At 46.2% G+C, this 12,534-nt stretch overlaps 3 protein-coding genes across 5 annotated transcripts in view; 1 reads left to right on the forward strand and 2 right to left on the reverse strand.

Moving 5' to 3' along the window:
* The window catches only part of MACO1 (macoilin 1), a 30,024-nt gene extending 28,835 nt beyond the window's left edge, over positions 1-1,189 (reverse strand). Inside the window, exons 1-3 of the mRNA XM_027905567.1 lie at positions 1,186-1,189; positions 389-815; positions 28-66 (exon numbers count right to left, since the gene is read on the reverse strand). Coding sequence (XP_027761368.1) covers positions 28-66; positions 389-815; positions 1,186-1,189 — 470 coding nt within the window. The remainder of the gene's footprint in view (positions 1-27; positions 67-388; positions 816-1,185) is intronic.
* Positions 1,190-1,660: 471 nt separating this feature from the next.
* RHCE (Rh blood group CcEe antigens) lies at positions 1,661-9,823 on the forward strand. Its single transcript, XM_027905561.1, has 10 exons — positions 1,661-2,368; positions 3,145-3,331; positions 3,547-3,697; positions 4,091-4,232; positions 5,551-5,708; positions 6,144-6,281; positions 6,512-6,642; positions 7,278-7,357; positions 8,285-8,358; positions 8,667-9,823. The coding sequence occupies exons 1-10, from the start codon at positions 2,233-2,235 to the stop codon at positions 8,691-8,693; spliced, it is 1,224 nt and encodes a 407-aa protein (XP_027761362.1). The 5' UTR covers positions 1,661-2,232; the 3' UTR covers positions 8,694-9,823.
* Positions 9,824-10,246: 423 nt separating this feature from the next.
* TMEM50A (transmembrane protein 50A) overlaps positions 10,247-12,534 on the reverse strand; it is a 3,088-nt gene continuing 800 nt past the window's right edge. For all 3 annotated transcript variants that reach the window (XM_027905563.1, XM_027905564.1, XM_027905565.1), the window contains exons 2-7: positions 12,316-12,429; positions 11,582-11,694; positions 11,417-11,484; positions 11,182-11,274; positions 10,706-10,766; positions 10,247-10,604 (exon numbers count right to left, since the gene is read on the reverse strand). In XM_027905563.1, the coding sequence (XP_027761364.1) occupies positions 10,559-10,604; positions 10,706-10,766; positions 11,182-11,274; positions 11,417-11,484; positions 11,582-11,694; positions 12,316-12,408 (474 nt within the window). In that variant the 5' untranslated portion in view covers positions 12,409-12,429 and the 3' untranslated portion in view covers positions 10,247-10,558. The remainder of the gene's footprint in view (positions 10,605-10,705; positions 10,767-11,181; positions 11,275-11,416; positions 11,485-11,581; positions 11,695-12,315; positions 12,430-12,534) is intronic.

Genomic DNA, 12,534 nt, shown 5'->3' on the forward strand with positions numbered 1-12,534 from the left:
TTGGTCTCCGCCCACTCACTGTCCTACCGGGCTGGCTCCCGCCCCGCGTGCTGACCGACAGCGAAGCTGCCCAATGGAAGAGGAGCACAAAAATAAAAGGACAGCTCAGCCATCCACTCGGAAACGGAAGAAGGAGGGCCCAATTTCCTCTGTCACCGTAGCCCCGAGGCACCGCCCCTCACGCTTGATTGACAGCTCCCCGGCAAATCGGCTGCTGGGGAAGAGAACGCCAAGTCGCAGGTGCAAAGGCGAGCGGCGGCAGTTTGTGCCACCCGCACAGCGCGGCCTGTGCCAACGGCCCGCCGGGGGCAAAATAACCCCGAGGGGTGACGGACGGGCCCCTCCAGCCACTAAGCAGCTCACGCAGCTGAGTGACAGGCCAGATCACCAATCGCAGCGCAGGACGCGAGGCCTGAGGATGGGGATAGGCCAATCAAAGGCCGGGAGGAGCCGGCGCTCGGCCAATGAGAGGGCAGTTCCTAAGGGCGGCCTTTGCGGAGGGGGCGGGCGCTCAGTGAGGGGCGGGGCCGGGTGGGTCCTTGCCGCTGCCGAGTCACGGCCGGGCAGCGGCGCCGCCCCCGGGGCCGCGGGTTCGAAACCCGGCAGGGGCTTCTCCTCGTCCTCCTTACGACCCCTGCAGAGGCCTCTCCCCGCAGCCCCTTCGGTCTTTGCCAGCCGTGAGGCGGTGCCGCGCCTGAGGGAGGCCGGAACGCGGGCTGGGCCCCGGCCGGCCCGGCTGGTGACAGTGCCCCGGGACTGGGCTGGGCCGTGGGCCTGCCGGGCCTCCCTGAGGCTGATGGGCCGCTGGGCCGAGTCTGAGCAGTGCGGGGCTCAAAACAGCGTTGAAACTGCCTCAGGAGGCTGCCCGGCCCTTGGCTGAGTCATAGGGGTGTTGTCCTGGTGGTGGAGCTCTAATTTACGAACGCAGAGTCCCCGGGATGCTTTGGCATGGAAGGGACCTCAAAGCCCATCCAGTGCCACCCCCTGCCATGGGCAGGGACACCTCCCACCAGCCCAGGTTGCTCCAAGAGGCTTTCTTTCCTGGGTGGAACGGCAGTCATTCTTTGGCAGATTGGAATGTCCTGAAGTTTAGGTGTACTGGGATTTTCCTGCTTTTATTTTTGTCTGGTAGTTGTTTCTGTCACCAGCAGGTGGCTTTATACCCATTTCTGGGCACATTTATACCCATTTCTGGGTGCTGTTGGTGTCCCAGCTCAGCACTCGGTTTTGTAATGGCCCCAAAGCAGAAAGTCTGAGATGTGGTTAAAATCCTTTCGTCTGAACAGCCTGAACAAAGAGGGTTCAGTTTACCAGAAGCCCAGTGGATACTGAGGGGATACAAATGTTCCTTTCTGGTGCTTAAAGTGGCCTTATAAAAAGGAGGGAGAGGGACTTTTTATACAGGCAAATAGTGACAGGACAAGGGGGAATGGCTTTGAACTGAAAGAGGGCAGGGTTGGATGGGATATTGGGAAGAAATTCTTCCATGTGAGGGTGGGGAGGCCCTGGCACAAGTTTGCCCAGAGAAGCTGTGGCTGCCCCATCCCTGGAAGTGTCCAAGGCCAGGCTGGTCGGGGCTTGGAGCAACCTGGGCTGGTGGAAGGTGTCCCTGCCCGTGGCAAGGGGTGGAACTGGATGATCTCACAAGTAGCAGAGGAAGTGCTTCATCTTCTTGACGCGTCCAGAGATTCCCGATTCTCTGGCTCGGAGTTGGATTCATCAGGTATGAGGATGTGGCTGCAGAGCTGTAGAATCACACTGAGCATCTCAACAGGACCTTGCCCACCTTTCCATGAAGGGAATTGGGTCCAGGGTGGACACCGGCAACGTAAATAATTAATGGTTTTGCATAAATTACAACATCCTGCTCTTGGGAGTCCTTTCTTGCCTTTTAGCTGAGCTGCAGGGCTCACCAGCAGCTGGAGCCCTGGATGGAAGGTGTCCTGGAGCATGGAAGGTGTCCTGGAGCCTGGCAGCACTGGCAGTTGGATATGTCCCCGTTCACAAGCACTTCTTGAGTTCAGTCCATGTCGGCTGTGGTAAATTGGGGTGCCTGACGTGCCACAGATAAGGAACTGCCCCTCGCCGACGCCTCCTGGGGTTTTATCTCCATTTGAGTTTTTATTCCTGCCCCCCCAAAACCTCCTTCGCTATCTACTTGAGGTTACTGAAACATTTTTATAGGAAAAAGCATATATCAACGTGTTTGTGGCCGATGTAGTCGAGTGCACGATGTCTTCCAACTACCTCAACTTCCGAAACAGCGTTCCCTGGCTGATCCTTCTGCTGGAAGCTCTGTTCCTCGTCCGCTCTTACTTCCTCTTCTTAAGACTAAATTTTCTGGACTGGCTGGTCTTCTCCTACCCAGGTAAGACTTGGCAGCCTTGCTGGGAAGGGAGGGATAATCCCTGGTGGGATTCAGTGAGGAGCGTTTTGACTGCCCTTTGAACACCCCACCTCGCCTGGTACGGTGGGAATTCATTTACATCGAAGCAGTGGCTGCGAACCAAGACCCACTTCACCAGCAGTTTGGTGTTTTGCTGGAGGAACCAAACCAGCACAACCATGTGAGAATATGACTGTCAGCAGGTCCCAGGGATGATTCCAGGCTTACAGATCCAAGAGCTTCCACCTGGGACAGCCTTTCCCTTCAGTGCAATAGTGCTGGTTTCCAGATTAAACTGTTCCTGCAATTTCTGTTCCTCCTATGAGGGCATTGCACAGGTTTCTCTTTGTAACTCTTTTCTCCCCTAATGCCCTCGAGGAATGGATCAGCGCTCATTCACAGCAACTCTCCCTGAAAAATTTCAACTTAAGCTCTTTAAATTCACCTCAGGAAAACTGAATGTCCAAATTTCCTTGCTAAATGTCCTTCATTTCTGTTGTGCTTTTTTTTTATTCCTCAACTTCCATGCTATGGTATCCATTCAGATCACTCTAAAACAAAATTCAGGATCAAGGGTATTGGTTTTTTGATTACTTATGGATTAGGAAGAAAGCTCTGGAATTCTTTGCAAGTACTTGGAATTTTTACCTGAAGGCTTCTTGGTTAATTGTGATTTTTAATTGATTTTTTTTTTTTAAACCAGAAATCCAGCCTGCATTGATAATTTCACCGCTGTCTCGGTCTTTTCTGTCGTGCAGAATTTCAAGATGTCAACCACATGGTGATTTTTGGATTTGGCTTTTTCCTGATGGTTCTGAGAAGATATGGCTTTAGCAGCACTGGATTCAACCTCCTGATCATTGTGCTTGGTGTCCAGTGCTCTGTGTTGCTAGAAGATTTATTAGTTTTCTTTCATCTAGAGGCACAAGAAGGTATTCTGAAAAGGTAATCAGTTCATGTTAGAATGGGAGTAATCCAGAACTGCTGATTGCTCTTTATGGAGCTTAATGCCTTGTTATATGGACCTATTTGGGAATAAACAGTCATATTTGCAGACATTTTAGAAGGCTTTGAGTTTTTAATGCATTTTACTGTGTGTCATTGGCCCTGCTGCCATCCTGATACAGAGTTATTTTTTCCTTTTCTTTCTTTTCTTGCAGCATAGCAAAGGCTGTTATCAGCATGACAGCTGTGGCCATCTCCACTGGAGCTGTTCTTGGGAAGACTAACCTCCTGCAGTTAATTGTGATGACACTTGTGGAATTAATGGTCTTCTATGTGAGCAGATGTATCAACAGGAGGTACCTGGAGGTACTGCAGCGTGATTTCCAAATGCATGGGAGAAAATTTCAGTGGGAACTTTGGAACTGTTGCCTTTTCTTGTTGCTTTCCTGGTGCTCTGCTGACGGGAACATCGGGGGGGTTTTATCTCAGGTCGTGGCTGTGTTTTCATTAAGAGATGAAGTCTGACTTTAGGGTTACACTTAAGGACATCCCACTCCAAACCCTGCACACTCTATATCTCTATGTCTGTATTTTTTGGCCTTGAAGGGTGAGGTGATCTGATGGATTGGGGTGCAGTGCATTTGGCCTTGAAAATAAGTTGCTTATAGGGAGGTTGCGCGAACAGCTGTATCAGGAACTGCATCAAAGGCTTTGTTTGGCCTTAAATAGACCACAAATTTGAATGTTCTGTTGATACAGGTGGAAGATCATCTCAGCCTGATGCACGTGTACCTTTTTGGAGCCTATTTTGGGCTGGCAGCCACCTCCTGTTTCCCTGAGCCCTCCCCAAGGCTGGACAAGAACAGGAGCACCCCAAAGTCAGACTTGTTCTCAATGCTGGGTAAGTCTTAGGGTTGGAAGAAGAGGTTGCAGTGAGGACATAAGGGAGGTTTTTGGAGGAGGGCTGGGCACAGCAGGCTGAAGGTTTTGAATCCCAAATGCAGGTGTGAATCAGCCAGGCATAGAAAACTGCTGCTGTGGCTGGTGGTGTCTGGCAGTGGGTTGGTTTGAGTCTCAGCATGTCCCCTACCAGGCCACTCCTGCAACGGCTGGGGCTCAGTTTGCTTTGTCAGCCTCAGCACAGAGGCTGTGCCAGGGTGACTGTTCCTTCTCCAGGTGAACCATTCCCTGTCACAGCCCAGCTGTCCCCTCTGGGCTATGTGGAGGAGCCTGTGTGCCAAAGCTGAGGTCAGAGCTTGTATTTCGGTGGAGCTCACAGTTCCTGGCTGGGGCTCAGTTGTGTTTTCCAAGGTGGTGTGCAGAGATATAAAAAGGCAGTCCCTGCCTGGTAAAGTTAAATGAAAAGATAAAGGCCTGGAGAAGGGTGGGGAGTGTGATACAGGCAGGCCCACGAGAAAGGATCTGAGTGAGGACAGGCTGAAGGTATGGGAGTCCCAGCTTTTTTCTTACAGGAGCAATTTGGTTTCTTTATTACCTTGACTTCCACTGTGTAACTGCCACCAGCTGAACTAAGATCTTCCTGCAGGGGTCCACAGAGTCAAATTCTTAGTCAGTCTTTGCCCAGTTGAGGCAAAAGAAGTTTAAATGCTGCTCTTCTGTGTTCCTGGAGTTCCTGTTTGCTGGAGAATTCAGGATCAGTATTTTCATCTAATTCATCAAGACATTGTTAAACCTTCATTATAATTTTAGTGCAGCTTGCTATTTGGAGTAATTATATTGTTATTTCTTGAATAATTCCTGAGGTAGCTTGGGTAGAGAGGAGCAACTGAGCAGGCAAATTTCTTGGGAAGAATCATCAAAGAGGTGGAGAGGATTCTGTTCTTATTATTCAGTTCATCCTCATTTCTCTTCAAACCCTGGCAGGAGACAAGACAACCAGTACCAGTTGTACTGGCAGCCAAGGCAAAAGTCACACCAAAGTGCACTTGTGGGTGTTTTTACAGTGGTTTGTACCATGGGAGGTGTTTCCCTTCCTCCCTGGCTTTCACTCTCTCACAGCTGGTTTTGAGCAGTAACTCCACAGTTCCATAAAAAGGAGCAGAACTTCCAGCTGAGGAGCAGGTGCCTCTCAGGGCTGCCTGCTTTCCTTCCTTTGCAGTTTGGGAATTCCAGCGAGTGCAAACTGTGGGCCCTCCAGATGTGATGGATTCACTGTGGTTTAGAGCAGGTAGTGAGAGTTTCTTGTCCTTGTTCCCAAGGCTCTGTCTTCCTCTGGGTGTTCTGGCCAAGCTTCAACTCCCTGCTCGCTCAGTCCAGGAGCCAAGCAGTCCTCAACACCTACTTTGCCCTTGCAGTGAGTGCTGTAACTGCCTTCATGTTGTCTGCTCTGACCTCAAAGGATGGGAAATTCAGAATGGTAAGGCACGAGAGAAAACCTCTGCATGGAGAAGATTTTTCTGTTAATCTCAGGAATACACTGATAGTAGAACAGCTGTTAACTAAAAACAAGTCCAGGCTTTCAGCCTGACAGTCATCAGAGAGTAACAGAGAGGTTTGGGTTGGAAGGGACCTTAAAGCCCATCTTGTTCCACCCCCTGCCCTGGGCAGGGACACCTTCCACTAGCCCAGGTTGCTCCAAGCCCCTTCCAACCTGGCCTTGGACACTTCCAGGGATGGGGCAGCCACAGCTTCTCTGGGCAAACCTGTACCAGGGCCTCCCCACCCTCACAGGGAAGGATTTCTTCCTAATATTTAATCTAAACCTTCCTTCTTTCAGTTCAAAGCCATTCCCCCTTGTTTTATCACTAAATAAAAAAGTCCCTTAACTCCATGTTCTGGTTTTATTTTGCAGACTCATATCCACAGTGCAGCGCTGGCTGGGGGGGTCACCGTCAGTTTTACAGCACAGATGATCAGCCATCCTTGGATTGCCATGATTTTGGGGCTGCTTGGCAGTGCCACCACCATATTAGGATCTCACTGTTTACAGGTAGTGCTCAAAACCCGAACTTGTTTTTGTGTAAGCTGTATAAACTTCTTTTCCAATGTAGGATTACCTCAAGGGAAACCTCTTTTTCAAAGAGATTAAAACTAAGAAGCCCGAGGCGTTTTGAGCAGAGTGCAGGATTGCAACCTGCAAATTCTCTAGGTCTGCAACAGACAATATGCAATTATCAACTTGTGTTCCTGTGCATCAGTTAAATCTTTCCTTCTTCCCAGAGATGCTTGAATCCTCCTCTCAAAATTCATGATACCTCTGGAGTTCATTTCACCTTTGGCCTGCCTGCTATGCTTGGAGCTCTTGCCCAGATTGTTCTCTTAGTCATAAGAGAATGGACTAATTCATCAAGGTATGTAAATTCTTGCTATTAAATAATAATAATAATAATAAGCTTCAATGATCATTATTGCAGTGTGCCCTGAGAAGAGTTCTCATACAGACAGAGAGCCTGAGTGGCATCACAGATAAATGGTTTTATACCAGATAACCCAAAATAAGTCCAAAAGGTCAGTAAAAAAGCTTTGAGAGTTGAGCAGACTTTGGATGAAAACTATTGTATCAGTTTTGGGTCCTCTTTTCTGTCTCCCTTTTTATTTGATATTAAATACAGCAGAAATGGGAGATGAAAGCTGGGAATGTGCCTCCTTCCAAGACTCTTTTTTGAGGTGTTTTGAGGAGCTTTGTGTGCAAATAGAGGGGAGGCAGAAACCAGAGGTGCAGCATGAGAGCCTCATGTTCTTACTGAAACAAAGTCTTAGTACCACAATGATGGTTTCTAGGGACAAAATATGTCCCCTGAAGTCTGTATTAGTTTTCTGGTAGGGTCTCCTAAAACACTGAACTGCAACTGCAGAGAGATTTGAGACTTAACAGAGTTTTGATAAGAGGTTTTGATGTAAAATACTGTTTAGATACAGGCTCATTCGCAGTCCTGATGCTGAATTCAGCAACTGTAAGAGGTGAAACACTTGTTTTGCTTTTCAGTCTGGGTTATTTGGTCCTCCTTCACGTTGGTGCCTTCTGCCAGACCATCAGCCTTGCCTTGATTACAGGTTTTATCACAGGTCGGTATTGAAACACGGGTTCCAGTAACTTCGTCGTATTTCCTCAGGGCAAGTTTCTCTGGGTAAATTATTTTTAATAAGTAATTTCTGTCACAGAAACACGAACGGCAGGGACTCTTCACAGCCAGCCTTTTGAAGTAGAGGTGCATTGCACATCCATAACCCAAGCAGCACCATTCTTTCAGTGCTCAGGTTTATTTTAACCAAGGCTTAACAGCTGCCCTCACATTTCACGGAGGAGAGATGTGGGAAGATGAAAATATTTTTACATTTGGGTATTGTCTTAGTGACAGGAAAGGCTATTTAAGGGCCTGTCACTTCTCATGCTGGTTGGCGTGCATGTGCAGAGATGCACTAACGTCAGTGGCTGCATCATTCCAGCACCAGGCCTTTGATCAGGAGTGGTTTGGGATCAGCAGGGCTCACGTGGCTCCCACGTGATGTTCTGTTTTGTGGCAGCTGCTGCTTTTCTAGAGCTGTTAATTCTGTCCTGGGTAAACCAGAAATGGCTGATGAAAATTGCACTCTAAAATGATTCAGCTAAAAGAACCAAACATTCAGTGCTTAACCAACTGTTTAAAAATCGAGATGTGTCCATCTGAAAACCCAAGTAACAATGCTGACAAGCCAGATTGTTTTGAACACACAGGCCTTTTTCATGCAAGAAGTTGATATTTTTGATGTATTTTTTAGAGTCTAGCAGGCTGTTTAATTGGGTTTTACCTAAAGTAATTAATTTTTAATATCACAGGCCTTGATCCTGGCAAGCTTCTCTCTTTGTATTAAAGGTCAGAGTAAAGGGGCTCTGCTGAAGCATTTAGTTCTGAATTTGTATTTTGATCTGTGTTGGATTTGGATACCTTTATTTACACACAATCTTCCCTTTTCCCTGATGTTTATATTGGATATATCTGTTTTTACAAGTAGGTTTTATCTTAAACACCAGACTGCTTAAGATCATCCCTGTATCCAAGTACTTCGAAGACCAGTTTTATTGGGAGGTAAGTTTAAATGTAAAATTACCTGTGTGAGAGTAGATTTAGCACCTTGATGAAGAACTTCAGGTATTTGAATTGAACATATGAAAAAAAAAGGGGATATTGCGTTTCACAGCTGATTTTGTTTGATGCACTAACACAGACAGGCTTTGGGCACCTTTAGGTGCTCATCGAGATGCTGTGTCTGAATTATAGAAAAAAGAAATGGATGAAAATAATCTTCTAATCAGGTTCTCCAGTGGGTTTTTTTTTTTTTTGTACAATGATTTCACACAAAAAATGTCCTGATACAAGAATGTTTGTCTTCACAGTTTCCCCATTTGGCTGTGGAATTTTGAGCGGAAGATCCCAGCTGAACCAAGATAAGGTTTTCCTCTTTGTCACTAGAGAAAATGAGTAGCTGTGATGGGCTGAAAGAGCTCTGAAATACCACCAGTTCCCAGGCCCACAAAAGCCATCCCCAATGGAGACACGAAAAATTAGTATTAAACTAGTTATTCTCAAAAGATACTGAGTGTAAATTCACAGATGCAAACTTGCATTTAGCTTTTCTGCTTTGTTGGTCTTACCTTAAATAAGATATATAAGTTGACTGCAGTCATGGTTGTAAGGGCTTATCAATCCAAATGCTTGAAAACTTTAAACTATTTTCAGCTCCCAAGGTTAAAAAAAAAAAAAAGCCAAAATGATGTATTTCAAAGTGTAACTTTCCAAGAAGCACTTCTTACCTAGAAAAGTACTCAAGTATGTGTTTTTAAGCTAAATTGATTCTCTTGAAGGCCTTGTTAAGCAAGGATTTGATGAGTGAGCTGGATCTGGGCCAAACTCTGCATCCTGCCAGACTGAACTCCTTGAGTTCCCTGACTGCTTGGAGACAAATCTGTCATTACTTGGCTCGGGCTATTTGGAAGTTCAGATGGCAAGAAGTTCAATTGTTCTGCTTGTGGATGGTGCCCCCTTGAAATCAATTTGGTATTTGCTGCCAAATCTAAAATAAGAGCAGACCTCAGTGTCTGTGCAGGGACAGCCTGTACCACCACAGGGTCAGCTGCCACCTGAGGGGACTGAGGGAACAATCCTCAGAGCTGCCTGAAACCAATGCCAAGACCCAATTTTGGAAGTGTCTTATTCCAAGACAAGCAGGGGACTCTGGGGCCTAATCACACAGAGGATTGTCTGTGCAAGTGAACCCTTGTTTGTGGGTGGATTGTGGATCCTCGGTGTTTTTCCTTCGTTTCCAAAATAGCTGACACAGAAAAAAAACCTCTTTCTAAAATGCTTACCTAATAAAGAAGTGAAAAAATGTGCTTGTTTTTGTTTGTTCAGCAGGCTTGTTAAAAATGAATGAGGGAACACGTGACAGTGAGGACCAGGCTGCTCTTTGATGCTCACTGACCTCATTCATCCGTGAGGTGTTGAGCAAAGCAGATCCCTACAGTTACAGAAAGGAGACAGTCCCAAGTCATGACACATTCCTTGCAGAGGAAGGGCCAGTTTTCTTTATTTCTAGGTCACAAAAGAGGCAGTGATGTGCTAATGAGCTGCCCACAGCTTCCACCAGCCTGGACACACAGAGTGTTACCTCACAGTTAACTCACCATGTGAGTAGCATCTGATCCAGGCCCAGCTTGTGTCCTTCCCTTTCTCAACCTCCCAGGAACCAACCAAACATAACCTGTGCAACACAAATATTCAGGGAAGGGTAAAAAAAAAAAACAACCCAACATAGTTCTATATTATGCAAGAAAAGCCACACACCAATAAGCTTTGAAATTGAAGAAATGGTTATATTATCCAGATATAGGAAATATTTAATAAATACACGTTAAAAAGTTGTTTTAAAGCATTTTAGTAAGTTTTTCTTTGTAAATAATGTCATAGAAACAGCTGGTTAAATACATCCATATTCCATTATCCTGTTTATTTGTAGCAAACATATCAGAAAAGTGACTCCACTGTTACTTGTAGCAATTTTACATTTTGTCAAAAAAAAAAAAAAAAAATCACGACATTTAAGTGGACGTACAAGAGTAAAAAAAAAAAAAAAATCGAACAGAACAGAGCTGGAATTTTGAGTGCTTTCAGCTTTCCTTGATTTCTCTTTCGACATAATGGAAGGTCACGGTTTACAAAAATGGATTTACAAAATGCTGGGAGTGTGCAGTTAAAACCCAGGCTGGCCAGGGCACCTGCAGAGGGGACTTCACTGCCACAAATCTTCCGTGCGACCAAACTTGAAGACCAGTCCTCTGTTTAAAATAGAATAAAGGCACATAATGGAGCAAATCAGACCCCTCTTATTTTAAAAAACGTGATTTCAGGGAGCAAATCGGAAGGAAGGTGGGCTTACCCAAAGAAGATGAATGCATTCTGGAAAAACACAGCTATTCCTGGGTATACCACTGGTTTTTCTAACACAAGAAAAAAAAAATGGCTGTAAATTTTTTTGGGAGTGATTTTAAAGCACATCTCATTCCTTTTGCTAATTTAGCATATCTTGGTCTGGGAGCATTCTTCACAAACTCAGTAATTTTGGTTCTGGGAATAAATGCTCACCCAGGGAATTATTCCCATAAAACTGCAGCAGTTTAATTATATTTGTCCAGTTCCCAGTTGAGTAAGACCTGTATTTCTAGAGGGTAGTTAGATGTTCGTGACTTAGAAGTAGATAAAATCCTTCCCAGTATTAATAATAGTATGGAATAGTGGTGTGTAGGGAACCAATACATTCAAACTGGGACTGCCTACAAACTGTCTAAAAATAAGCTCTAAAATTCAACAGTCATTTAAAATGTTTTAAACTTCCAAAAACGGGTCAGGCCTTACCTTTAACAACGTAGCCTCCGAAAAGGATCCACATGGAAGCAATGAGGGATCCAAAAGCCATCATAAAGCCGATGAACAGCCAGATCCGAGCCCCTGGAACGAGACAAAGAGGGATGTTTGGTGCCTGTAGCTGAGCGTGGCCACCCTGGCTCTTGTCTCAGAGCACCCCTGGGACGCAGCAGGCACACAAAGCACCCCCTGGCACAGCATTCCCAGTGGATTCCCAGATCCATACCTGTCTGCCCCAGGCAGCCCTCGCTGTAACTGTCCCCCCGCACCTGCCCGTTGGACACCGCGTTGATCCTGAGGAATGAAAACAGGAGAAAACGGGATAAATCTCCTCCGTTTAAAGCCTTTTATTAACTGCACAAAGTGTGTGTAGCTCTGACCAAGCCCTTACATCAGGAATGCAATGGTGGCTATAACCCCACAGGCGTGGTAGGAGTGGTTGAAGTCTTCCACTTTGGGGTATTTCACAGCTGCATCTATGATTATCCACCAGCCTGTAAAAAACTAGGGGAAGAAAGAAGGAATATGGCTTAAAGTACATAACATTAATATATAAAATCATTGTTACAATCTCCAACATAAAGTGATGGTATAACTAGTTTTGCTGTTGGCTGGGGAACAAGCCTGAATGCAAAGCCAGAGATTTCCCTACTCCAGCTGTTACCCTGTGAAGCTTTAGAGACATGAAGCTTTAGGATGCAGGAAGCCAGAACAGATTTTGTTCTTCACTTTGCTGCTACTTACAAGGAAAATGTATCCCTGCTCTTCCTTTTCTCAGAAGTGTTCAGGTTGGAAAAGCCCTCCACAGTGGTGGAGCCCAACCACTAACACAGCACCACGTTCACCACTAACCCCTGTCCCCAAGTGCCACATCCACACATTTTTTTGAACATTTCCAGGGATGGTGATTCCACCACAGCCCAGGGCAGCCTGTTCCAATGCTTTCAGCCAAGACATTTTCGCAGAAATCCAACCTAAACCTGCCCCGGCACAACTCGAGGCTGTTTTCCTCTCATCCTGCCACTTTGTTACCTGGAAGAGGAGCCTTCCAAGCTCTAATAATCTTTAGCTCCTGACAGCTGACTACACCTACGAGGCCCGACAGCAGGGCAAGCACAGCAGTACCAGCACTCCCGCGGCCACGGAGGCGATGGTGTTCCGCTTCTCCCCCCAGTCCACGCACTCCGAGCACCTCAAGCTCTCCAGAAAACCGGACATTTTTTCAGCACTTGGGAGGAACTGGAGGAAAAAAAAAAAGAATCAAAACAAAACAAAAGGGTGATGTTTATTTCCGAGAGGAAACCATCGAGCGCCAGCCGTGCAGGGGAGGTTCGAGCACCCCCC

This window comes from Empidonax traillii, unplaced genomic scaffold (genome assembly GCF_003031625.1).
Source record: "Empidonax traillii isolate 1590-97213 ecotype Southwest subspecies unplaced genomic scaffold, ASM303162v1 scaffold1166:size242162, whole genome shotgun sequence".
NCBI classification, from domain to species: Eukaryota; Metazoa; Chordata; class Aves; order Passeriformes; family Tyrannidae; genus Empidonax; species Empidonax traillii.